Source organism: Nyctereutes procyonoides, unplaced genomic scaffold (genome assembly GCF_905146905.1).
Source record: "Nyctereutes procyonoides isolate TBG_1078 unplaced genomic scaffold, NYPRO_anot_genome, whole genome shotgun sequence".
Lineage (NCBI taxonomy): Eukaryota > Metazoa > Chordata > Mammalia > Carnivora > Canidae > Nyctereutes > Nyctereutes procyonoides.
This window is the reverse complement of record NW_026575020.1, coordinates 44,592,960-44,619,040: the sequence shown is the minus strand read 5'-3', so window position 1 is coordinate 44,619,040 and position 26,081 is coordinate 44,592,960. Positions and strand designations below refer to the sequence as shown.

Genomic DNA, 26,081 nt, shown 5'->3' with positions numbered 1-26,081 from the left:
AAAAACCGTTAAATATCTTCTCTGTAGATGACTGAGCCAAATATGGATATAACAATAGATAAGAAAGACAGTTCCTGTGTTCCAGGAACTTGTGATTTACTGAGGGAGATGGGTGACTAAAGATGCAATTTAATGGTCTGATGAAGGCCCTTCTAAGGGAAGCATAGCTGCTTTGAGAAGCAAATAGGAGCACCCAACCAAATCAGCAAAATGGATGCTGGAGGCAGTCTGAAAAGGCTCACTAGGGGAAGTGATGTGTCCAAAACAGAAGCACTCAAATATTGGGTGTATCACATCTGCCAGGAGCACTAACCAAGAACACAGAAGCTCATGGAAGTAGGACAGGGCTCAGGACTCTGGATTTTTTTTTTAAGATTTTATTTATTTATTTATGAGAGACACAGAAAGAGAGGCAGAGACATAGGCAGAGGGAGAAGCAGGGAACCCCCACAGGGAACCAGATGTGGGACTTGATCCTAGGACTCCAAGATCACGATCTGAGCTAAAAAGGCAGGTGCTCAACCACTAGGCCACCCAGGTGTCCCAGGACTTTGGATTTTAACAACAATACAAAAGTTTGAGACCCATTTTTCTAAGGCAGGGGCCAGCCAACTATGGTCTGGGAGCCAAATGTGGCTTACTACCTGTTTTTGTAAATATACTTAGGCTCATGCATTAAACGTATTGCTGCTTTCCAGGTACAATGGCAGAGTAGTCATGGCAGAGACCACAAAGCCTAATATACTTACATGGTCCTTGGCAGAAAGAGTTTGCTGGACACTGGTCTGAAGGAAGATTTGAAGAAATTCCTACAGCTGTTAAGAATGTCAAGCAATCAACTGAGATTTAGTCTCTGCCTTCAGACACTGATCCTTCACTTCCATAAATTCTTATCTACCCTCTGCCATACCATAGCCCTTGCCCCTCAGCAGGTGTCATAATCAATTTATGTGCTCCTTTCCCCTGACCTGTGAGTGCCACATCTGCTTTATTTATTGTTACATTCCCAGAACCTAGTCCACTGCCTGATATATAATAAGTACTCGAATATATTTTCTAATGATTCATAGTTTAGTCTGTGGTTTAAGAGAAAGGAAGGAGACAGAGGTAGTAAGGGGAAGCAAGCAAATTTATTGTATTAGATGGTGACAAACCTGCAGTTGGTCTGTGTATGATAGATGAGCTCCTCCTGCTTCCAGAGGCCTATCTTTTCAGTGTTCAGGGCACCTTAGCTTGGTGCCTCAAATCCAGTACCATGTCTCATGGTCAACCTGGTAAGGTCAACATGAGGCCTTCCTCTGAAGCTGCAGGCTGGTTGCTCTTGGCAACCACCTAACTTTTAATAGAGCAGATGCTGAAAAGCACTAGACTTTAAATTCCTTACTTCTTAACACTGCCACCTCAAAAAATGCCATGATACATTTTGTCCCTTCATGGGATCTATATCTACCTTCCTTTAAAAAAAAATTTTATTTATTTATTTATTTATTTATTTATTTAGAGAGCATGAACGGGTGGAGGGGCAGAGGGAGAGAATTTCAAACAGACTCCATGCTAAGTGCATAGTCTGATGTGGGGCTCAATCCCACAACCCTGAGATCATGACCTGAGCCAAAATCAAGTCGGACACTTAAACAACTGAATGACCCAGGTGCCCCTCTACCTTCTTCTTTTCCTTACCCACCTTCTTATTTTTCTATCTCAATTAGCAAAGTCACTTTGTCACTAACATTTGTATTTAAATATTATCCATACCCAAATGACAGGCCCTAACTTATCACTTGTAAGGTCAGTTTTAACCTAGCTGTTGTATAAGTAGAGGAATAGGGGGAAACTACTGCCTAACATGGCCCTCAGGGTTCACTTACCTGGCTCTTCTACCACATAGAGAATGGACTTTCCACTGGAGTCTTCATAGTACTGAAATCTGACGACACAGTCATCCTCATTCTTGTATGTACAATTCACTGCGTCCTTGCCAGTATCCTCTAAGGAAGGGAAAAGATGGGAGAATGAAAAGCGAGTCAATTCCTGGAAGATGGAATCATTCCCAAACCCCAGTCATGAAACTTCTGAGAAAGTATATAAACACTATGTCTAACATTAGGCAAGATGCCTAGATTTGAGATGGCCTGGAAATTGCCTCTAGATGACTCTCACTTCTGTATTTTGTTCCTCCCTGACGCTTTTAGGTTCTTATTCCTTCCTTCAAAAAGGACATAACATGTTACATGGTCTGATTCAAAGCTCTACCACCTGCTGGCTGTGTAATGCTGGAAAAGTAACTTGACCTCATCAGCTATCTCCTTGATCTAAAAAAAGAAAATGATACTCTACCTCAAAAGGTTGGTAGAGAACTAAGTGGCTTAAAGTAAACAGTACCTAACACACAGTGGGTGATCTCTTCCCTCTCTTTCCTTTCTCTGCTTGTCCAACAATTCTTAATAGTTTGTTGACTCAGCATTTATATTTCTTCCATTGTTACTTCTGATCCAACATTCCCCTCTAGAGCCACCCCCTCTTCTCTGCCTCCCATCACATTTTGTAGGCTTCACCCCTTCTGATTCTAAAACCTCTTATCCTGACAGGGAAACTATATGTACCCCTCCATCAGCTGCACTATGCCCTACAGTGATGAAGCCAGATGAGTAAAACTGACACAAGATGAGGTTAAGCAAATGTCCCAAGGTCACATCACAAGTACCTGACAGAGCAGAATGCAAACATGAGTCTCAGAGCACATACTACAGACTTGAACTCCACAAGCCTTCAGAAAACCAGTGGTATAAGAAAACAACAGAAAGGGTAAGGATTTCCAGATTTAGTTCTAAGCTTAACTTGTTCGGGCAAGTTGTGTAACTTTCCTGAGATTCCATTTCCTCATCTGCAAAATGAAGGTAACAACAATACTACAGTTCTACTTTACTAGGTGGTTGAGGAAAGGGTAAGACTGTATTATGAAAGGACACCTTCATAACTTGTATAAGTTATACAATCCATAAACAAGCATTCATTTTGATTATTATCATGGCATGGGGGAGGGGGTAAAAGCTAACCCGTGATATACAACTAGTCTAGGTAATAAAAACATCTCACATCTCTCTCAGCAGTCTCTGCCCCCTAAACTAATCATAGCATATACCCTATCTCCTCCAGAGAAAAGGCTGTCTCTTCAAATTCAATCCCCAAATCCCTACCCCCACTCCCAGCCCCACTTATGATATTAGCCAAAGGGTTCAGAGATCTGACCATTTTCTGTAACAGCCACAGCCAGAAGCTGGCTGTGTCTTACTGTGGCTGTCACTAAAAAACATGTTTTCTGCCTTCATAGGAGATGGCTATCTCAGGAGAGATTACCATCTATCTCCCTGGAACCAGCCAATGCCTAGCTGACCCAGAAATCTTACCAGATTTGCTGACAGCAGGAAAGATTATCTCCTTTTAAGTCAAGGTAAAGTGCAAATCAGAATAACTGCAAGCAAGAGTCTTCCTCCTCACTGTATTTTTATCTGTCTTATTCCAAGAAGGGCCCCAGCATAATTATTTTAGCTATAAATCCATAAGGGTGAAGGTTTCCCTCCAAACCAGCAAAGCTGCATACCTGGATATCATTTAACACTCTTAGTTAATTAAACTTGGTAAATGCTTACTAGCTTACTAAAAGGATGACTGTCACTCTGTGCCTCAGTTTCTCCATCTGTCAAATAGAATGCACTGTCTTCTCTTTCTTGGGGAGGTAAAGTTAGGGTTGCCTGAAATCAGTTATTTAAAAGTTATTTGTAGGGGAAAAAAAAGCTATTTGTAGGATCTTGCTGCATCTGTGGGTGCTGGGAAGCAGAATGGGGAGGGACCATGAAACAAATAAATTAGTAGAGGTGCAAGAGGATTCAGGGAAGCCAGCTTTTATGAAGTGCCTACTGTGCATCAGGTCTGCACAACATGCCTCTGAGGTGGGAATTACTCTTCCATGTTACTGATGAGTGTTGGACAGATGCTGGGATTAACTGAAAAACTCTAGAAGCTGTGTGTGTGTGTGTGTGTGTGTGTGTGTGCATGCACGCAACTCTAAGACATGTTGAACTTACTAAGCTCCTTCACAGACTCAATCTCATCACGACAGTAACGGTTGCAGGTATTATCATCATGGAGAGCTCCTCGGTCAAATTTCTTACACTCCACACACTCCCTAAAAGAGAGAGGACACCAAGAGTAAGACAAGGGAGAAGCAAGCCTACACAGTCTGTCTGGCTCTGACCCCCACACACCAAAAAGCTGCTCCGCCGCAGAAAATAAACACCTGTAAAACAATCCTGGGAGCCCAGAGGGTCAACTCTGGATTTCAGAGTGAGAGGCCTGGCAGACAGAGGACCTCAGCACTCTCATTAAACTTCTTCATGTCCCATTTGAGAGAGTATGAAAGGAAATGAAGCCTACGCCAGTTTGGGAAGCCTTAAAGGTAGACCCAGTCACATAGTCTGGGGGCCCAGTGCAAAAGGAAATGTCAGGTCCCTTGTTCAAAAATTACTAAGAATTATAAGACAGTGCTAGCAGAGTGGTATACCAAGTGTAGGCCCCTTCTAAGCACAGAGCACTGTACAAATGCACAGACTGTGCACCCATGAGTCTAGCCCTGTTTAAAGTAGCAAGAGAGGGATCCCTGGGTGGCACAGCAGTTAGCGCCTGCCTTTGGCCCAGGGCGCAATCCTGGAGACCCGGGATCGAATCCCACGTTGGGCTCCCAGTGCATGGGGCCTGCTTCTCCCTCTGCCTATGTCTCTGCCTCTCTCTCTCTCTCTGTCTGTGTGACTATCATAAATAAATAAAAATTAAAAAAAATAAATAAAGTAGCAAAAGAAATGGCAGGGCATCCTTGACCCCCAGATGAGTGCAGTTTGTGCTGGTGACCTTCTCCCATCTCACAGCGTCCTTCATAACTCCAGCCCACATCTCCCCCAGAATCAGTACATTAGCAGTGGAACATTCTCCAGAAGCTCCCTGGTTTAGCCTTCCTCCCAACTCAGGGATTCAGGAATGGCAGCCCAGGGAACTGTTTCTCCAACTAGAGTCCCATGGGAACTACCCTGGACCCTGCAGGGTTGGCTCTCCCTCCAACTTTGCCCAAACTTTTCAGTGGAAAGAGGAAAGTAGACTCCTCCCCAGCAGATTCCTCTTCCTAAAGCTTTGGTGAGTAAGAGACAGGCCCTGGAGGGATGGGGGGTGGGGGCTAGATTCCAGTCTGAGGTACCCTCTCCATCTTTCCAGCACCCAGCTCTCTCCTATTCACTTCTCTGCCTACTCACTTCTTAAAGGTGCAGGCGTCAGGGCAGGTGGGGCACTTCTCGCAGGTGTCCCCGTAGGAGCCAGGTTGGATGCACACGCAGCTGCCACACTCACACTTGCCCCGACCGCCGCAAAGCAGCCCGTTGCTGGACATGCACGTGTCAGTGCGCGTGGTACAGTTGCAGTAGTAGCCGGTCCAGTCGGAGTCACACAGGCAGTCCCCACAGCTGCACTGGCCATGGCCTGGAAGCACACAGCCCAAGGGGGCAGGTGGCAGGTGAGGGTCCCCACCCCGTGGCTCAGCCTGCTCCCTGCTCTACCTTCCTCTACTGTCCTCCTGCCACCACTCATTAGCACCACACCAAGTGGTTCACCACCTTCCACACTTTCCTTCCATCCTCCCCAGGGCAAATCAACTGTCATGTGTTCTCCTGGCACTTGCGTATACCTTTATTTTAACCCTTACAGTCAGCCCATTTGTTTCCCTATCTGTTTCTCTTTCTAGATCATGACCTCCCCAACGGGAGAGGACCCATATCAATTTGTCATCAGTAGTGATTAGCATAACATCTGAAACAGAGTAGGCATGCAGTCAATGTTTGTTTACTTATATATTCCTTTACTCAACAAATATTTATTGAGTTCATGCTGGGGCACTGGAGATTCGGCAGTGAACAAGACGCACAAGGTCTCTATTTCCATGGAGTTAATCTCCCCAGTTCCTGGAAAACATACACACATTCACCAGCATGTACCCCAAGCTGCATGATCATTGCCAAGAGCCATCAGCCCTAGAAGGGAAGACCTATTCACTCTACTGCATGAGTGTAGGAATGGGAGAGAGAGGGCTGGGGCGGGGGTTAGGTTGGTTAAATGCAGGTGTTAACATCCAGTGCTACATTCCCCCTAAGCATTTAACAAGGCTTGAAAACTTGGCTCCCAAACTTGGAAGAAAAGGTGACTCATTCTCAAGGATTCTGAATCAGGAAGAAGTGGATGAATAATAAAAATCTGATTGTTAATCAGAGGAAAGGCAGGGAGCAAGGCGGAAGTAACTTCAATTGGGTCTGAAAACCATGCCACTTGTGTGAGCCAATGGGTCCCAAGATGGTGGAGGAGAGAGAGAGGTGCATAGGCAGGCTCAATCAGCCACTAGCTGGCACCTTCTGCTCCCCAGTGATAGCCAGGAGAGCGGGGGGCCCCAGTGTCCACTACAACCAGCTTTTAACCATAGGTCCTGGACAGGGAAAGGCAACCCCACAGAGCATTGGCAACACTGAGAGGCCTCAGCCTCCTCAGAAACCCCTGTCCCATAGTGTTTCCTCTGTGGGACCAAACAAAGTAATCTTTGAGAAGATGATGTGCCAGGCAAGCCAGTGGGTAAGGCTGTGGCAGGCTAGACTCAGCAGGCGGATCCCAAGCCCTGGGAGGGTCAGCCCTTGAAAGAAGCCACAGTGTGGTAATGCCACAGGACTGGCACCCCTCCAGCAAAAGGGTGGCTGAGCCTGGGTTCACAGGAAAGTCAGAGCAGGGAGCAAGGAATGAAAAGAAAGTGTAAGAGAGAGGAAGGAAATAGAAAAGAAGGCAGCAGGGGAGGGGTAGAGCTTAGAGAAGGGGAGGGGAAAGGCAGGAGCAGGCATTTCAGGTCCCAGGGAATGCAACTACTCTCCCTATGCAGCTTGACCCTCTGGGCTGACGCTTAGCTCCACTCTTCAGCTTTATGAGACAGCCCTCCACTTCCTCCATGAAGCCACCCAGGCTTCCTCTGTCTACAGAGTCTCTCTCCAGTGGACTCCTAGAACTCCCAGAACTCCTAGGACTATTCCCCAAGGACACCTCACTTCCAAGATTTGGCAGGTTCTGCCTCATGTTGTGAATTATCTTTAGGTAAGTTAATTAAGGGCAAAACTCTTATTTGTGTCTCTCTATCCCACAACACTACAGCACAGAACTCAGGGGTGGCTCAGGGTACCTAGTCAATCTATGCTCATGGATGTGGCAGGAATGAGAGTCCCTTAAGGACAAGGATGCACTCCCTGATGTTTGGGGCAGGAGTGCTGAGAACATGTAACCACAAAGACCATGCCCCAGTGGGGAGGGGGGGAAGGGGCGGGGAGGGAGAAGGCCAGAGCTGGGGAAATAGCTAAGTCATAGCGTGCCACCCTCCTGAGCCAGCTTGCAGCAAAAAACAGACCACAGGCCAGCTGCTCTGGGGAGAGACAATGGTGAACCAGTCTACAAGCTGACAGGTCAGGAATCACACATGACCCCTGTTCACCCATAGGGACCAAGTGCCTGGCACAGAACAGGTGCTCAATAAGTGTGTGTCCCTGAGTATCTGTTACTGGAGAGTATGATGGTGGCACCACAGGATCCAGACCTGAAACCAGGAAGCACATAACACTCTGTCTGGAAGCAGGGTAAGGAAGGCCTCTCAGAGACGACTGCGGCTGGCCGGGGTTCCCTCATGAGTTAAGCTGGAGCGCACACTGGGGACGAGCTGTTCTTGCACCAGTAGGAGGCAGGAAGCAGGCTGCTGACCCAGGCAGCTTTGTTTTATGGCTTCAGTGCAGCCAGCAGCAGAAGGATCTGCTGGATAGGATCCCTCCCACCCTGCATCACACCAGACCAGGAACCATGAGGCAAAGGAATAGTAGACCTCCCTCTGTCCCTGGTGCCCCCAAGGGGCTGTCTGTAGGCCTCTCCTAGGACCACCCTCTCCCCCTGAGTCCCAAGCTTCTCCACATGGTCTCCCACATCAAACTTACTCATTCCCTTTGGTGCTTTGAATATGATGTAAGTACTATTAAATATTAAAATGAGCTGAAATTCCTGCCTCAGCCCCTAATTCAAACTGCTGTTTGTATGTGTATGCGTGTCTGTACCTGCTCTCATTCTCTCTCCCCTCATCTCCCTGATGTTATTTCTCTGCAAGCTCTCTCTCAAATTTTGTTGACATGAGTAAAGGAAATAATGTGGCAGATAATAAAAATAAGCAGAGCACCTGCGTGGCTGTGGTTGAATGTCTGCCTTCGGCTCAGGTCATTATCCCGTGGTCCTGGGATCGGATGAGTCCCACAATGGGCACCCCCGCATGGAGCTGCCTTCTTCCTCTGCCTATGTCTCTGCCTCCCTCTCTATGTCTCTCATGAATAAATAAAATCTTTTAATAAATTTTAAAAATAAGCCATTCTTATGTTACTTGGCCATGCTTTAGAATGACAGATTTACCTTTCAAATAAAGCTTTCTTTTTTAAGATTTTATTTATTTATTTGAGAGAGAGAGAGAGAGAGAGCACACATAGCAGAGGGAGGGGGAGAGGGAGTGGCAGGGGGAGAAGCAGACTCCCCACTGCGCAGGGAACCCTATGCAGGGGCTCCATCCCAGGACTCCAGGATCATGACCTGAGCAGAAGACAGACGCTTAACCAACCAAGCCACCCAGATGCCCCTCTAATCAAGCTTCCTTTGCATTCAGAATGCAAAGGAAGTCAATCTGAGTCATAGATCTGATCACCATAAAAGCCAATTATAATCTCTGTTGATTGGCTACAAAATATACCCATAAACCAATCCCAACCAATTTGCAAATGTCTTCAATCTCTCTGTCACAAGAGGCATCAAGCCTCAGTGATCATAACCCAGCAAAAACCTATCCCCAGTGCCCCAAGAACTACTCAGAACTGCCTATTTGCCTCTGAGAGTACTGTCAGCGTGTCTGCAGATAAAGACTACGCTCATATCAGTTTGACTTCTTCTAGCTGGGGAAGTATCCTAGAAATGGTCTTTGGAGCAAGAAAAAAACCAGCTTGAGATTTTCCATGGTCCTCAAGATCTTACTTAATTTTGTAATGAGAAGGACAAAAACTCAGTATCCTGAGGTAGAAGGACTCAAAATCATAGTCCTCCATCTGTAGGCTGGACCTCTCAATGGCAATGATTTCCAATTTATGTGTTGTCCAGCACACCAGCCACTGGCCACAAATAGTTCCTGAGCAAAAGGGGAACTGAATTTTTCATTTTTCATTGAATTTAAATGTTTAAATTTTACTTAAGTTATAATTCAATTTGCTTAATTTAAGTGTAAATAGCCACATGTAGCTACTATATTTGACAGCACAGGCCTAGAATCCAAAAAGCAATAGCACTGCCAATAATGATAACAAAATAGTGCCAACATATAGTACATATATAATTTTCCAGCCTTTGTTCCAAGCATATTGCCTCACTAAATGTGCTCAATTGTCTTCCTTTTTTACTATTTTCCAAGTCTTATGATGAAAAGACAAATTCATGTAAAATAATTATTACTAATTTTACTATATATTCTGATAGCATGAAATTTCGAAATCTGTAACTACTAAAAATCCAATTACTATCAGTCAGTGATTTTTTTTTTTTTTTTTTTACCTAAAAAAAGGGGGTTGGTCCATATCCTTCAAACGATTAGGAGTCAATGACTTAAAGTATTACCAAAAGGGCAGACGAAAGAAAAGAAAAAAAAAAAAAGCTGTCTTCACCTTCAAGCTTCCCCACTCCTCCCCATGCTATTCTAGGAGAGAAGTCCCCTGGAGCAGAAGTTCACTTCCACTTCTGTGTGTGCCCCAGGAACAAGGACTCAGGGAGCTGAGAGGAATTAAAGAGAGCCTCCTTCTGTTTTCCGTTGTGGGAGTGGAACACCATCCACTCGGCTCTGTCTGCCGGGCCTTCCTGTGCCTACCTAAGCCCTGGCCTAAAGTTTCCAGAGGCTGCCAATGTGTGAGCGAGAGTGCATCCAGGGATAGGAGGGCAGGCAGTTGTACTCACCTGAGCACATCTCCCCCTTGTAGCGGACACAGGAGAAGTCATCACACTCGCAGTACTTGCCCGTGATCTTGCCAAAGTCACTGCTGTGGCAGACACATTGGCCACACAGGCACTCGCCCCGCTGGCTGCAGGCGGGCTGGCCCTCCCGGGGGCTGCACTCGTCCTGCTGGGAGGGATGATAGTCCTCTTCTGAGCATTCACACTGGGACCCCAGCCAGCCAGGCCCACAGAGGCACACCCCACACTCAAAGGTCCCATTGCCATTGTTGCAGCGGTGACTGGAAGGCTCAGCCTGGGCCTGGCAGGCACAGTCACAGTCAAAGGTGACCTGGACGGTGAGGCTGTCTTTGAAGCCCACGGGCTTGATGGTGAAGGACTTCTCCTTCTCCTGGGGGCAGCCTCGCACCTTGGCCTCAATGCTAAAGCTCACCTGGGAGGAAAGGAAGATCACATTCAGACATGGGTGGACCCTGTTTACACTCTGGCCCCAGGGGAGAGAAGCTGTGCCCTGTCCTGTCCAGGGAATGTCCAACCCCCAGAAATCTGGAGTTCCTCAGTTTCCCCACTACCCAGGTCTGCAAAGCAAAAAGAAGCGCCTGGGGACAGGGCAGTCCGGGTGGCTCAGTGGTTTAGCGCCGCCTTCAGCCCAGGGCCTGATCCTGGAGACCCAGAATCGAGTCCCACGTCAGGCTCCCTGCATGGAGCCTGCCTCTCCCACTGCCTGTGTCTCTGCCTCTCTCTCTATCTCTCATGAATAAATAAATAAAAATTTTAAAAAAAAGAGCCTGGGGACAGTTGTCCAGTTATATCTGGGTGCACAGATATGATTTACAGTCATAAGAGAGGCTAGGGTTTTCTTAATTCCACACACAAAATAAGCCAGCTCAAGCAGAACAGAACCTGTGATCTTATAAACATTCTGCTCTAGCCAACTAAGCTAGCTGGACTGATGACACAATGTCATATGTCTTTGTAGCAAGACATACACAGCACTATTTTGCACCACACAACACCACACAGTCACCAACCAGAGGGTCAGGATCTGTTTAATTTCCATATGTTATTTCATCACTGGAGCAATCGTACACCTTTCTGGCCAATATTTCTTAGATAGGGTATATGTACATGTTCTAGAATATAGATAGATATACAGACAGATGGATAGAGACAGATATACAGATGATATGGATATAGCTACCCCCCTTCTGCTTCTTTCCCTCTTCACCAACCCCTCCCCTTTAGGCAGAAGCAGAGGAGAAGAAACCACTAAGGAAAGAAAGCCATAGAGACCATAGAGGGACTGGAGGAGCAAAATGAACATTTGCATTCTGAAAGTCAATGACAGTAGGTGTTTGGTATTTTTGACGGTTCCATTTGCTGGTGAATCTTCAGCACCTAGAATGATGCCTGGCACAAAGTCAGTGCTCAATAAATACGTACAGATAACACTGTCACTTTACATTGTAGAGGAAAGAAAGGTGTTACCTTGGTTAGGGGCTTAAGGTAAGAGATATCTGCATTTGCAATCAACTAGGCATACACAAACAGAGGTAACTTAAATGCAAGTTTTTTTAAAATCCTGATGGTGAAGTTTACATAACAGAGAAGTTTAGACAACAGGAGCCTTGGAGGAAAAGGTTGGCAGCTCCATTATATCTAACTTGTTATGACCTTCAGGAAGAAGTTGTAGGGAAAGAAGGGGAGGGGTGATCCCAGATGCTGGGGGTGGGGGGGTTTAGGCTGGGGCAAGTGGTGCAGCTTCATCCCCTGCTCAGCTCAGCCCACCTCACCGTGTCTCCAATCTTGAGGCCGACACAAGACTTGAGGCCTGGGATGACCTCATTGTTGAGACAGGTGGCGTTGAACGATAGAGACAACTCCTCGGGGAGGTCACGCACTTCCAGCTCCACTTTAGAGCGGATTTTCTAAGCAGAAACAGGCAGAAGAAGGTAAGGAGATGAGCTGAGAGGAAGGGGATAGGAACCAATTCCATTCCAAGCAAAATCTATCAGGTGGCCCTGGATTCACACTGGCAGGGCCAGATGCTGAGGTTCACCTAGAAGCCGCCAGAGGAGAGCATCCCCAGGAGCCTGTTTCTTACTATATTTCCAGCCCAAGACCTGCTCCTCTCTCTCTCCAGTGGGGACTGCATGGGTGAGTCTGAGTAGAATCTAAACCATCTACACCCTCCTGCAAGCCTCATGACGTGCAAAAAGGGAATGCTAGTCCTGCTCACCTTGGAGAGTAGCATTTTTTTCTAATTTTTAACCAACTTCACCTTCCCCATGGTTCAGCCCCCCTCTACTCTCTCATGTTGGAGCCCTATTCCTCACCCTATCCTTCCTCCAATTTGCTCCTTCCTCATCACCATCTCCAGCCTCTTTTTCCTTCCCACCTTCTCTAAGCTCTTCACCCATTGCTTCTAATACTCCTTGGCGTTCCTTTATGAGCCATTTCTCTCTCTGAAAGCTGCATTCCTCCTGGTGCTGGCCATCTGCCAGTGTCTAGAAGAATAAGAGGAAGGCAGTGAAGGCTGCATGGTGGATTAACATCCAGGACTCCCAAATCTAGCCCTGCTGCGTAATGCCAAGTGAGGTGGATTCTTAGCAGGCCCATCCCCAGGCAGGACACTTACTCCATAAGCATCAACAATGAGCTGAAGGACATTGCTGGAATCCGTAGACAGAATCCCCACTGTGGTCCCTGGGATGAGCTCACTGTAGTTCTAGGAAGGAAGACAAAGATGGGCAAGGCTGACTGAATGAAGACAGTCATCTCCAAAAGCCCTCCCAAATCAGACCAAGGGTCTTGAAGCGAAGATGGAGGGAATGATGGGATATTTTACCTGTCACTGCCAGTAATAAATCTAGCAGTTTTTCAGCCTTGAGTATAAAATTATAAAGAACCTCTCCCATCCCTCACTAAATGATTCCCCTCTGGCTCTGCAAACACCAACACACCCATCCTGCTAGGTTCAAGGCTGGAGGAGAGACTATAAAAAGAACTCATTATCTCCTGGGAAGAGGTTGGGGGAGGGGCTCTCCTGGTTGGGGACACTGGCCAATGCTTATGTGCGCTGGTTTCCTGACACAGTTCCACCCATCACGGGCCCCACTCCGGGAAGCCCTGAAGATGTAGTCACCTGGTAGAGATTGACCACATTTTCTGTTACTGCAAAGATCAAATTGATGTTTTTCTGGGATAGCTTCTCTGTCATCAGTCCCAGAGAGGGATAATCCTGTAAAAAGAGAGAACATGGAGTTCGGTTAAGAATTCACCTCTATTCACATACATCCCTGAATTCTAAGCCTTAGGACTCAGCTGATTTGGGCTGTGGCCCAGACGATCGTGGTGCTTGAACCTTTCTACCCCATGATCAATATGAGGCAAGGGAGTAAGTAGCAACACAAACCCAATTGTGAACTCCAGGGATAGATGAAGAGGCAGAGGTTGGTGGTATCAAAACCAAGCATCTCTTTCTTCCCACTAGACTTTAATGCATTCATACCAAGGAGCAGCTTCCATGAGCCAGGTACTGCCAGGCCTCATTTTGTTTTCCATTAACTCATTTAACAAACACTTATTGAATGACAAATATATCATAGTCTCTGCTGCCAAGGAGCTCATAGGCTGGTACTGAAGACAGGTACATACAACTACAAAACAAAGTGAAGATCCAAAGAGTGGCATCACAAGGTGATGTTGGGGCTCAGAGGAGAGAGGGGTGGGTGAGGAGCAGGAAGGAAGGAGGGGGCTGCAAAGCAGAACTTGGAGTCTTCCTATCCTTTGCTCTCCCATACGTGTCAGGCCTCATTTTGAAGTTTCCTCATTTTGTAGCTACTGATAAATGCCTTGGCCCAGTGTGTGCATCCTAGTGGCACACCACCCTGTGGTGGTCTCAGCCTTCCTTTCCAATCAGCATCCACATCTCTTCCCCTTCCATTTACCACTGAGCTAGCATACTCTTTCTCCCCCATGGAGTGGCCTTCTTTTTGGTAATCCTCCACCTTCCTTAGACCCAGCCTAGGTCCTGCCTTCTATAGGAGGCCTTTCTTGACCATCCCAGTTCATGATGAGCTCTCCTCCTTTGGATCCCCAAAGCCTTTATTGACTGCACTATCTATTTAGCACTAATCATCTTCTTTACTAGTAGCCCATCTCCTCAAATAAACCAAAAAGGTATCTTAGATAGTCCCTTTATTTCCCTCAGCCCCTGAGGGAGGCACTAGGCAAGGCACTAGATTAGGTGTCAGGGATAACTGACTCGCCCAATGCCTTGCAGTGCCCAACTTAGACATGGCTGACACCAAGGAACTCAAGCCATAACAGGGATGCTGGTGAATTATGAACACGTCCCTGGGATCCTAGACCTTGCAGGGAGCTCATGAGATCATCCAGCTCGGACTCCTGCCTTTACACAGGTATTCTGTTAAGCCACCTAGACAAGTTGTTTTGTTGTATTGTCTTTAAGAGATGAAGAGTTCATACCTACCCCCCAGATACCCAGAGTATCAGTATTCTGAGGGTCTTACATTTCTTTATGGCTTACAGTAATAACTCCATTCCTCTTAATTGACACTCAAAGGCCATAGAAAACAACTTATAAGAAGTCTTCTCATATATCAGTTAAACTTTCTTTCAAGCTAAGTGACTTGGACCCCTTCAATCTTTCCCCACAGGAACAGATATCCACTCTTTTGATGATCTTTGTCTCTTTATCCCCTATCTTCTTCCAATAACCACAAGTGAGCATGGCATTCTAAGAAGAGGCTAATCTGTACACAGTAGACCTGCTTTCCAACTAGACCTGCAGAAGTCCTTTGGGTCCATTCTGGAGGCCATGATACTGCTGCTGGTGCTGGAGGCAGTGGAGACAGTGGTGGCAGGAGCAACCACAGCCAGGACTACTTATAATGGCTGTGCAGTCTGTCCCCTGGATGAAAGTGTCCAGTTGGTACGGGGCGGGGGGAAGCAGTGAGAGGAAAGGCTGACACAAGTCCTACACCCTGCACAGGGAAAGAGCTGCCATCTTCATACTCACACAGAAACTCTGCCTGGGTAAGCGTAGCCCTGGCCATAGCAAATGGGGACCACAGGCGGTACCAAGAATCTCACCATGGTAGTGGAGGCAGAATAATGGTTGTCACTGCCAACGTGACACTGCCCATCGTTAGGTTGGACAATGCCTGCCAGCCTTCCATCCAGCGCTATATGGGTCTTGGCATCAGTGGTAAATACCAGCAAGTGGGATGCATCATTCCTCCAGCCAATCTTCTCCTGTTTTAAAAAATAAATAAATAAGCAAAAGGGAGAAGGCAGCTTTAGCCATGTCATTGGTACAAGACAAAGACCCAAGGACTTCCACGCTGAAGAGCTGAATAAGTCATCTTGAAGAAAGGCTTCAGTCCCAGTTCTTAGAACACAATCTGGAGCTTTTCCAATTCAAGGGTTTCTGTTCTCTTAGGAAAGGAGCCTCAGCTGATTAGTTCAAGCAGTTGAAAGACACATACTTCAACTCTAAATATAGCTTTTCCACAATAATCATGTAGCCTGTCTAGAAACCTACCTGCACAGGTGGAACTGGGCTGGGCTACAGAAATCCCATCTGAACATCTGCCCACTTTGCTAAGGTTAAGTCAACCAGGCTTGACTCTGATACACTTCCAGAGAAGGCAAGAAGATACTCTCCCCAGAAAACATCTGGGGTCAATGAGGTTCAAAACATGTCAGCTCTGGCCAGGGAGTGACACAAAGACTGCCTCTCAGGAGAAACTTACTGCTCACACCATACAAAACTCGGCTTACTTCCTATCTCTTTTTCACACTAATTCCCACAGCTGAACCATTTACTTCCCCCATTTTAATATATGACAACCACACCAGACATTCCATGCCCTCCAAACTCACATCACAGACTGTAGCCTGCATGATAGCATCAAAGCCGCCCTCTGGGGCATCTCGGTTCCGTGACACACTCTGCTTTTTCACTTCCTCATTGAAGCGGGTCACCTGGTCAGTTAGCGTCAGCACATGTTTGTAGCCAAACATAGGCAAACAGGTGGTCTTCATACTGGGGATGGAGGGGGATAATTTAAGCAGACACCCTGATGGGAAAGGCTGTATGGGAAGTGAGAGTGAGAGAGGGGGAGACAGAGAGAGCACAATCTCCAGGCCAATTCTCTACAACCACAATTACTCAGACCGTTCAGACTCCAAACCCCTCACATCGCCCGAGCCATCACAATGGCCTTCCCTTCTAGCGAGGGTGGAAGATAAGACAGTGAGCTGTGGAACCAGACTGCCTGGGTTCAGGTCCCAGCACTTCCTCATGGGACAAGCTTCTCTATAAAAATGAAGACATGATAGGTTATATCTCCTAAGAGTTGTTGTGAGGCTTAAATGAGTTAATTCATGTAAAGCACTTATATTAGAGTGAGGCTATGGCTGTTGCTATCACTTTAGGCTTAACGTTTCTCTGAAGTAACATTAACACAACGATAAAGCAAAAGTTCTTAAAGCAAAATAACTTAATGTCCATGAACTATTGACACACTGACAGATCTGTGCTAGACAAGAACATTTCTGTCCTCAGCCCAGTGGCTTGTTTAATTGATGGCTGACATCTTTGCTGGTGAAACTTACAACCCAGATAGGCTAAAAGGGTACATCATATAAATTCAAAAACTAAAAAGTAAATTCATATGTTGTCAGGCTCAGTAACCATCATTTTAAGTTATTACACTCCATGGATTTTTAAACTCTCCACCAATTAAATAAATAAGCCATTCAGCTGTAAGCCAAAGTGTGAACAGAGGCACACATCAACATTTGGATTTATCAGAAGGTTCAATAAATATCATTTCTACTCTATTTATACTCCACTAGGACCTAATCCCTTGCATTTTAACTCTGTAGGACTATGAGTTAATACTCCTGATGATGAGGAGGACAATGGAATCAATTCTTCTGAAAGCATAATTCCTCTATTTACTTATTCATAAATTTCTCTCAACTTTTTATCTCATTTTCCTCCCATTCTCTCTGGTGTCCTACTTATTTGTGACCAAAACCAAGAAGGTGTTTAGTTTTCTTTCTGGAAATTGTCTACCCTGTGGATTCTAAATGCCCATCTGTCTAATCCTCTGGGTCCCAAGGGTCATAGAGGTTTTGGCAGTTACTACCCTCCAAACAGCCTTGGATTCTATTGACACATCACTCCACATTAACAGGCCAGCTCACTTGCCAGACAGGAAGACCAAGGTAGAAAGGAGATATGATCTGGCCAGCAATAAAGCAATCCTAGAGCCAGAAACAGGAAGCAGGACTTGGACCTGCCTGAGACAAAGGGGAGGAATGCTGCCCTGGCTTCCACAGGGAGGTACTTACTCATAGCAGGGGTTTTTGAGGGCCTCTGGTGGGGAGATGTACATGTATGGAGACACAGGCTTGTCCACAAAAGCCCCGAAGCCAATCCGCAAGTTACTGGTGAGCTTGTGCATCTGGGAGGCCAGCTTGGTGCCTAGGTTCTGGATGCTCGACAGATCATCCTTCATGGAATAAGACAGGTCCATCAAGTAGTAGATGTCCACAGGGTAATCCTCTACTTGCCGAACTTGGATGGAGAAATTCTTTGAATCATCTGAAAGGCAAGAGGATGTTAGTTTTTCTCCTTTTCTCCAAGATTTCATAAGTGGATTTGGACACACTTGAAATTAAGTAACTTCTTGATCAAATCAAACTTGAAAGCCCTGGTCCCTTCTTCTCCTCTTCCCTTGCAATTCTTTTCCTCTTCCAATCTCTTGATCCTCTTATGATTAACCTCTTTTTTTCCCCCATTCTAAAATTCTCTACCCTTTCCAAATGCCCCCCTGCCTAACCCTCTGGGTCCCAAGGGTCACAGAGGTTTTGGCTGTCACTACACTTCAGACTCTGTAAAAGACAGGAACTATGTCCTGCCCTTCTCTGAATCCCATAGCACCCAACAGATGCCTTGCACAAAGAAGGTACTTGGCGGGCAGCCCGGGTGGCTCAGTGGTTTAGTGCTGCCTTCAGCCCAGGGCCTGATCCTGGAGACCCAGGATCGAGTCCCACATCAGGCTCCCTGCATGGAGCCTGCTTCTCCCTCTGCCTGTGTCTCTGCTTCTCTCTGTGTGTGTCTCTCATGAATAAATAAATAAATAAATAAATAAATAAATAAATAAATAAATAAATAAATAAATAAATAAATAAAATCTTTAAAAAAAAGGTACTTGGTTAAATCTTTTTTTTTAAAGATTTTATTTATTCATCAGAGAGAGAGAGAGCACACGCACGAGAGGGGGGGGGAGAGGGAGGAGGAGGGGGAGGGGGACGGGCAGAGACACAGGGAGAGGCACAGGCAGAGATACAAGCAGAGGGAGAAGCAGGCTCCATGCAGGGAGCCCGATGCGGGACTTGATCCTGGGACTCCAGGATCATGCCCTGGACTGGAGGCAGGCACTAAACTGCTGAGCCACCCAGGGATCCCCCAAATCTTCTGAATATAATTGGAAAGTCTAAATCAATGCTTCGAAAAGCCTGTCTCATAGCCTAATCTTTCCTTCCCTGTAGGTCTCCTGCCCCTATATTCTCTGTCCCTGTGCCCCTGATCTAATCTCACCTGGAAAGGGGGCTTAACAATTATAAATTGCCTTCTCATCTTCTCATTTGAGCCTCAACACAAGGTTGTCAGGTAAAACAGGCATTAGGGAAAAGAAGAAATAAGCATTTTGTCAAGTTCCTTCTCTGTTAGAAGATTTAAGTAACTTGCCCAAGGTCAAAGAGCTAATATACAGGAGAGTCAAAATTCAAACTCAGATCTTCTGACCACAGGTTCCAATACCTTCCATTATCCTGCATTTTCCAGCCCAACACTGCCCCCAACATCCTTCTCTTCCCACCCCATTTCCATTGCGAAATGCCCTGTGCCCATCTGTCCAGGGTCTCTCCCTGAAAAGAGGCCTCAACCTACCTGGCCGGAGCCGCAGTGCAATCCTCTGAGGGCTGACTTGAGTAATCTGGGAGCTGTCTCCAGAGCCCTTGTTGCTAAGGGGCCTGGCCTCCAGGATGCGGACCTCACTGATGGGGAACTCAATGGATTCCAGGGCACAGTTATCCTTCAGCAGATTTTCCTTCAGGTTACAGCGGGGAGAGCCCAGAGGCAGGGCCTGTAAGACAGGAGCCCAAGGTGAAGCCTGTGATTGGAGCTATGTGGCTCTCTGTCTCCCATAGGCTAGGCCAACTCCCAACAGCCTAGAGCTCACCCAGCCCTCTGGAGCTAAACCAGCAAAAATGAATTTGGGTGGTCCCTCCTAAGAAAGCCCATCATACAGAAGGGGGAAACTGAGGTACCAGAAAGGTTAGGTGAGTACCTATTCACAGATTGGTAGCTAGGAAGAAGGCTGGTATTGTAAAATGCCTGTTAGACCAGTGGTTTTCAGGGACACCTGGGTGGCTCAGTGGTTGAGCCTCTGCCTTCAGTTCAGGTCATGATCCCAGGATCCTGGGATGGAGTCCTGCATCGGGCTCCCTGCAAGGAGCCTGCTTCTCCTTCTGCCTATGGCTCTGCCCCTCTCTCTGTGTCTCTCATGAATAAATAAAAATAAAATCTTAAAAAAAAAAAGGCCAGCAGTTTTCAAACTGAAATGTGACCCACACATGGGTCCCAAAAATCAATGTAGGCGACTCAGCTTCCAATTTATTCAATAAAATTCAACTGAATAGAATAGAAAGTATCAACATATATACATACATAGTAAAACTAAATACTGTTTTATGAAATGTTTATATATTGGGAGTTGGATAAAATAAATGACAATATGCAATGTATTTCTTTCTCTAGGTCAGGGTCAAACAGTTTGGAAGCCACTATGTCAAGACACTGGCTAGGGTGTGAGATCCCGGAGAGCAGGGGCTATTCCCTCTCTCTTCCCAGCACCCAACCCAGGAGTCACCACAAAGGTCGTAGGGGGAACAAGGATGGGGAGGCAGCAGAGCTGGGGCTAAGATTGTAGTAGACTGACAGAGACTACATCTCAGCATTGCCTCTTGCTAGCTGGTTCCTTGGGTAAGTCACTGAAGCTCTCCATGCCTCGCTTCTCCAGCTATAACAAGAAGATAATAAAAGACCACACTTACAGAGATGTTATGCAGGACTAAATAAGACAATGCTTATAAAGATTTATTTATTATTTGAAAGAGAGAGAGAGAGGGAGGGAGAAGGGGCAGAAGGAGATGGCAAGAGAGAGAATCTCAAGCAGACTCTAAGTTCAGCACAGAGCCTAATGCAGGTCTCGATCCCATGATCCTGAGATCATGACCTGAGCCAAAATCAAGAATTGGCCGTTCACCTGACTGACTGGGACACCCAGGCACCCCAAGGCAATGCATATAAAATCCACAGTATAGTGCCTGCCATGGAATAAGTGCTCAATAAATATTAGCTGTTGTTATGAGATGCTCTATAAATAGCTCCTGGATAAGTGAGTTATGAATAAACTCCACAAGCTTGGGCAGATCCCATGATGCCAGCCACTGACGAGGGCCTATCCTATCACTTCACTTTAAACTTCCTCTCTCACCCTGGACAAAAGTAAACTGAGTACCCTTCCAAACACCCTGGTGTGTATCCCTTGGCTCTCTGAATCTCTGTGTGTCTACACCTGAGTACTGAGTGGAGGGTGTGCTGCAACGGAAAGAAATCAGGAATCAGGCTCAATCCTGGCTCTACCACTAGCTGGCCCTGTGCCCTCAGATTACTCATTGCACCCCTCTGAGCCCTGGTCTTCTCACCTGCTGGATAAGGGGGTAGGTGACATGGCAATTTCGGTCCCTTCCTGCTCTGTGCCCAGCTAACACAGTTAGCCAGCACTGTGTGGGTGCCAGTCTATGAGGGCTCCTTCCTTTCAAGTCTGGGGTGGGGAGGACTGGCCAGAGAGCTGGAAAACTCTTCCCTGGGCCTGTATCACAATATTTAGAACTTTGGGCCCTCAATCCTCACCTCCATCACTACCTCTCACAACTGTTTCCAGAAGTCAGCCAAACAACCCATACCATTATCCCAGAAAACTGGTGTTACCATATTGAGAACTCAACACATGTGAGGCATGGCAATATGCACTTAATGTGGATTCCTCCACATGTGCAACTCTCCTGTGTACAGCTCTTTCAGGCTGGAATTTATTATTATTATTATTATTATTATTATTATTTCACAAGTGATAAACCTGGGGCTTGAGGAATTCACAAATGAGGAAGCCAATCTTCCAAGAAAGAAATCTAAGGCTTGGAGAAGTCAGCCACCTGCCCAAAGTTCCAGAGCTAAGAATGGCAGAAGTGAGGTGCTTCCTAGATTGTCTGACTGACATGATCCTCATAAAAGGAGAGTTTGTGTTCAATGCCATATAGAGTGAGAATCGAGGCAGAGAAGTAGAAGTATGCAAGCAATGGTCCCAGAAAGACCACACCTGAGAATGCCCTAGTAGGGAACAGAAGGTATGAAGGGGATGTGGAAGGTGTGGGAAGGAGAGGTAACATTCTGCCTCCTTGGCCCCTGCAGGTGACTGGTAGCCTTATTTCCAGGGGAGGAATTTGGCCACAAGTAACCATCTATACTCAACAAATCAGAACTCCATAGCCTAAAGCCCCTCCTGATGCTTAAAGTCTCTCTCCCTCTCATGCCCAGCTCTTGTCTGATAGGCTGAAAGGCCTCCCCAGGTGGATGGGAGTGTGAACATCAGCAGGGATGTAGACTGAATGTCTGTATCCCCCCAGGATTCATATGTTAAACCCTAACCCCCAAAGTATTAAGAGATAGAGCATTGGGAGGTGATTAGGTCTTGAGGTAGAGCCCTCATGATGGGATTTGTGCCCTTAGAAAAGAGGTCTCAGAGAGTCCCCTGGCCTCTTCTGCTGTGTCACAGCAAAAAGACAGCCACTACAACACAAAATTTGGTGAGACCTTCATCTTGGACTTCTCAGCCTCTAGAACTGTGCAAAATATGTTTGTTCTCAAGCCACCAGGGCTATGGTATTTTTGTTATAGCAGCCTGAATAGACTAAGATAAACTACCTTGGCCCAGGCATGAAGTAGAAAAAAAAAATGGAAGCCAGCAGCTTCCTTCTTTCCCACTCAGCCTCACAAGTGTGATTTGGATAAATGGGAATGGGAAACAGTGCCTAAGCCTTAACCTTCTTGGTTCCAAAGATTCCAGCAGGGACATCATGGATCCTCCAAGTCTCCAAAAGAGTCAAAAATGCCCTCCCTGCTCCCAGCCTGGCATAGGACAGGATGGCAGAGGGGAGAACTTGGGAGCATTTGGAGTTCCAGTGCCCAAACTCTTCTTGCTGCCCCTGCAGGCTCTCCCAATTCTTCTCCCTGAGGAAGGAGTCTCCTGTTCAGAGCACTCCCACCTTATCTCTGATTCCAGCTGCCCACAAAACCCCACAGAGAAAATCTTCCCAAAAAGGCAATGACTGTATAGACTCAGATGCAAGGAGGAGCTGATCCTTTCCAGGACTCACGCAGATGCCGAAGGACTGGGGGAAGGGGAGACTGGGAAATGAAATGAGAGCAGTATGGAGGCCACTGTGTATCTTTAAGCTGCATCCAAGAAGGGAGAGAATGTTCTGGAGGGGGTTTTCTGACTCCCTGTTTTTGCCAACGCAACAGTGCTTATTACAAGAAGGTCTGAAGTGCTAAGCCCTGCTGACTGTCCTTATGGTTTGTTATGAATTTCCTTAGAAATATAAACACTGAGAAACAAAAACTGTTTCCCTCCCTCCCTCTGTGGTCGCTGACATCAGAGGTCAGGAAGACAACAGCCTGCTCTTCACCATGCTCTCCCTGAGAGCCTCCTGTCCCAGAAGGATACAAAAGTGGTGACCTCAACACACTTGGGCAACATTCCCTTTCTTACTAACCCAGACTGGGAAAGTAAAGGTATGTCTCTAGGTTACTCAGAGAAATAACTGGAAGGAGGGAGGAGGAATGTTAAAGTTCTAGTTCCCAGTGAAACCGGATGTGACACAAAGGGCAGAAATAACCAAGACCCAGGGGAGGATCCTGAGCACAGAGGTGGGAGGTTCCAGCCCACGCGTGGCGTGAGCTGAACCCTCTCCCTCTCCTGGGAGGGTGATGCACACTATTAATCCCATTCTCCATTCATCCCATTTTGGAAATTGGGAAAATAAAGCATGAAAAACTGTCATTATCCTACCTACCTATCTCACAGACTTTGGCAGGGGATCAAATAAGGCTGTGAACATGAAATGCTTTCAAAATATGAAAAATCTCAATATAAGTCAAACATATTCAAATCCTTTTGATATGATATGATATGATGGCATATATCATATCATTGCATTTATATGATAAATACAGATAGAAAGTGGCTTTTTCTACTATTACCATTAAAATTACTATTATTGTATACTCTTTTCTTGGAAGACAAGGGACAATAGGCCCTGCTACTTATTTTTTCTCCCAGAGAACTACCAAATGCCTCCAACTGAAATAAATTAACGTTGTTTTCTTGGTTGTTTCAGTGAGAACAAGAAATCACTTGAGCATATAGAGAAGCAGAGGAAAAGAAAAGCACTTTGATTTATAGCTAGCTATTGGTATCCATACCCCACTGTTTGGGGGGAGCACTTTTAATATTATACTTTTATTTTTACAACAAGTTGAGCAAAACTCTCAAGATGAATATTTAAACTCTGGATGTTGAAAAAAATTAGAAAGACAAAGCTGCAGACAAGTAAGAACAAAATTATGCTGTGACTAAAAAGGAATTAAATAATGGCCCCATACGTGTCCCCTACAGATGCAGAGAAGAAAATATGTACTCCTACTAGAGTCTATTTGGCTAGACCCAAACTCATTCTTCTTTATTCATCCTTGGCTGTCAGGCTGAGTGTGAGCTGATCCACCTTCTGATGTGTACTCAGGACTATGTAAGAATTCCTAGTATTTCCCTCCATCTTAGAATTGCCAAATTTAGCAAATATTTGAGACATACTTATATTAAAAACTATTTGTTGTTTAATTCAAATTTAACCGGACGTCCTATATTTTATCTGGCTGCCTTAACTCCACCTCTGCCTACCATGATTCCAGATCAGCCCCTTTGATTAGTAAGGTTTGCCAAACCTGCTATCATAACAACCCATTCCAATGCAAAAGGTCCAGAATCTGACCTGGGAACCTTTATATTGAACAAACAATCCCAAGTGACTCTTACAACCAAGCAAGTTTGAAAGGTTCTAGATTCCAACATGGCACCAGTGAAGCTGAGACCATGAGTTGAATCTCTGTGTGATGTTGGCCTCTTGGCGATATTCACAGCCAAGAGGCAGCACACCACCCCCACCCATATCAGTATGCAACCCCCCCAAGAACACACCCTATGCAGATGGCCCCAAACTCTGCACTCATCCACTTTGGCTATGTTTTCCTATGACCCGGCCAAGCACTTGCTATACACACCCAGAGCTGCTGTCCTCTAGGACCACGGGAAAGCTGAGCCCAACCAGTTGTTTTTCCAGGCACTGCCAACCCTGCCTGCAACTGCCAAGGTAAGAGAGGCAGAAGTAAAGGGCCCTCTAGGGTCAATTATTCAACAAGTCATATACAAAATGGCCCAGACGGTTCACTTCTGGTTTTTTAAGTCAATAGCCAAGATACTTTCAGTGGTTAAACTTGGCCTGTGCAGGGGAAACCCTCAGGGAAAAAAAAAAAAAAACACCAGCAGTCAAGTTCAGGTTAGAGCCTGGGATTCCCATCTCCCACTCCTCCCTGGAGGAGGCTGGCTGACACACTTCGCCTCACACTGGGCTCCTCTGCTATCTCTCTTCCCCTCCTCCTCCTTTCCCAGAGATAGTTGTAGTCATTCACTAAACCCTTGGCTTCACCCACTTTCCTGTTTATATTCCATTCTTCCAGAGAATATATTATTGGACCTTCTACTTCCACTCATCAGTATTTTTTGGTTCATGATGCACTCATTTCCTCTCTGACTCCCCCACCACTACCACCATCCCTAACTTATGCTTTGATCCTACCCTGCACCTTCTCCCCATGTCCTCCCCTGGTCTGCCCCAGGGGACACCATTCACCATAGTCATCCACAAATATTCTGCACTTGACTCTCCAAAATCTGGTCACATGACCTATGGGCTTTGTCTGGTTAGGCCTCAGCATACCTCAGCTACAGGGCTTGTCCCTACACAGATCAAAAAGGGGGACAGACACTCCAAGTATAAGTTTTCTTTTTCCCCAGACTCCTCTTAGTCACATTTGCCTGCACTTTCTGTTCACTTTGGGTGGAAAAGGAGAGAAAAGGAATGGGGAGCATCCTCTGAGTGGCCCTAGGGCTTCTCCCCTGGCTAACCCATCTGCTCTAGCCAGCTTCAGGCCATTGAATCCAAGAAGCTCTCCCTTCTTCCAGGATGTAGTTGCAGAATGCCAACTTCCTTACAAAATCAGCTTAATAATATTATGATGGCAACCAAGGGAAGGAAGATATGGCAAATGAGAAGGGAGGAGGCCACATCACACTTGAGTGGCCAGCTCAGCCCAGAGGGGTGGAGAACCTGTGGGGGTGGAGGGGATGGATTCACCCACCCCCTCCCCACCCCTCACTCCCAGCCCCAGGGAATGTTTCATTTGCTAAATGAAGTCAATGTGGCCCAGATGTTGGGCAGCTGCCTCTGGAAGGAGTTCCCGTGCTGAACTGTACAGAGGCAAAGCAGTGTGTTGGGCTGGCCTCTGCAGCTCTGGCAATCCTCCTGTCTAGGGGTAAACACAGCCTCCCAGCTCCCACTCCCTCCCCCCTCCTCACACCCCACCAGCCTACCAGGAAGGTTGCCTTTTTAGGAAACTCAGCAGATTGGGAAGAGAAGCAAAGAGAATGAGGAGGCCTGATTCAAGCAGTTGAGTAGTTGAGCAGTCATAAAACTGCAGAGGGCAGAGACGTGCT

At 46.3% G+C, this 26,081-nt stretch overlaps 1 protein-coding gene across 2 annotated transcripts in view; it reads right to left on the bottom strand.

The window, feature by feature from the left end:
- ITGB3 (integrin subunit beta 3) overlaps window positions 1–26,081 on the bottom strand; it is a 51,514-nt gene that overhangs the window by 8,156 nt on the left and 17,277 nt on the right. For both annotated transcript variants that reach the window (XM_055334659.1, XM_055334666.1), the window contains 11 exons: window positions 19,076–19,271; window positions 17,473–17,725; window positions 15,994–16,156; window positions 15,202–15,363; window positions 13,229–13,324; window positions 12,722–12,811; window positions 11,877–12,011; window positions 10,087–10,516; window positions 5,301–5,523; window positions 4,086–4,186; window positions 1,869–1,988 (listed from right to left, as the gene is read on the bottom strand). In XM_055334659.1, coding sequence (XP_055190634.1) covers window positions 1,869–1,988; window positions 4,086–4,186; window positions 5,301–5,523; window positions 10,087–10,516; window positions 11,877–12,011; window positions 12,722–12,811; window positions 13,229–13,324; window positions 15,202–15,363; window positions 15,994–16,156; window positions 17,473–17,725; window positions 19,076–19,271 — 1,969 coding nt within the window. The remainder of the gene's footprint in view (window positions 1–1,868; window positions 1,989–4,085; window positions 4,187–5,300; window positions 5,524–10,086; window positions 10,517–11,876; window positions 12,012–12,721; window positions 12,812–13,228; window positions 13,325–15,201; window positions 15,364–15,993; window positions 16,157–17,472; window positions 17,726–19,075; window positions 19,272–26,081) is intronic.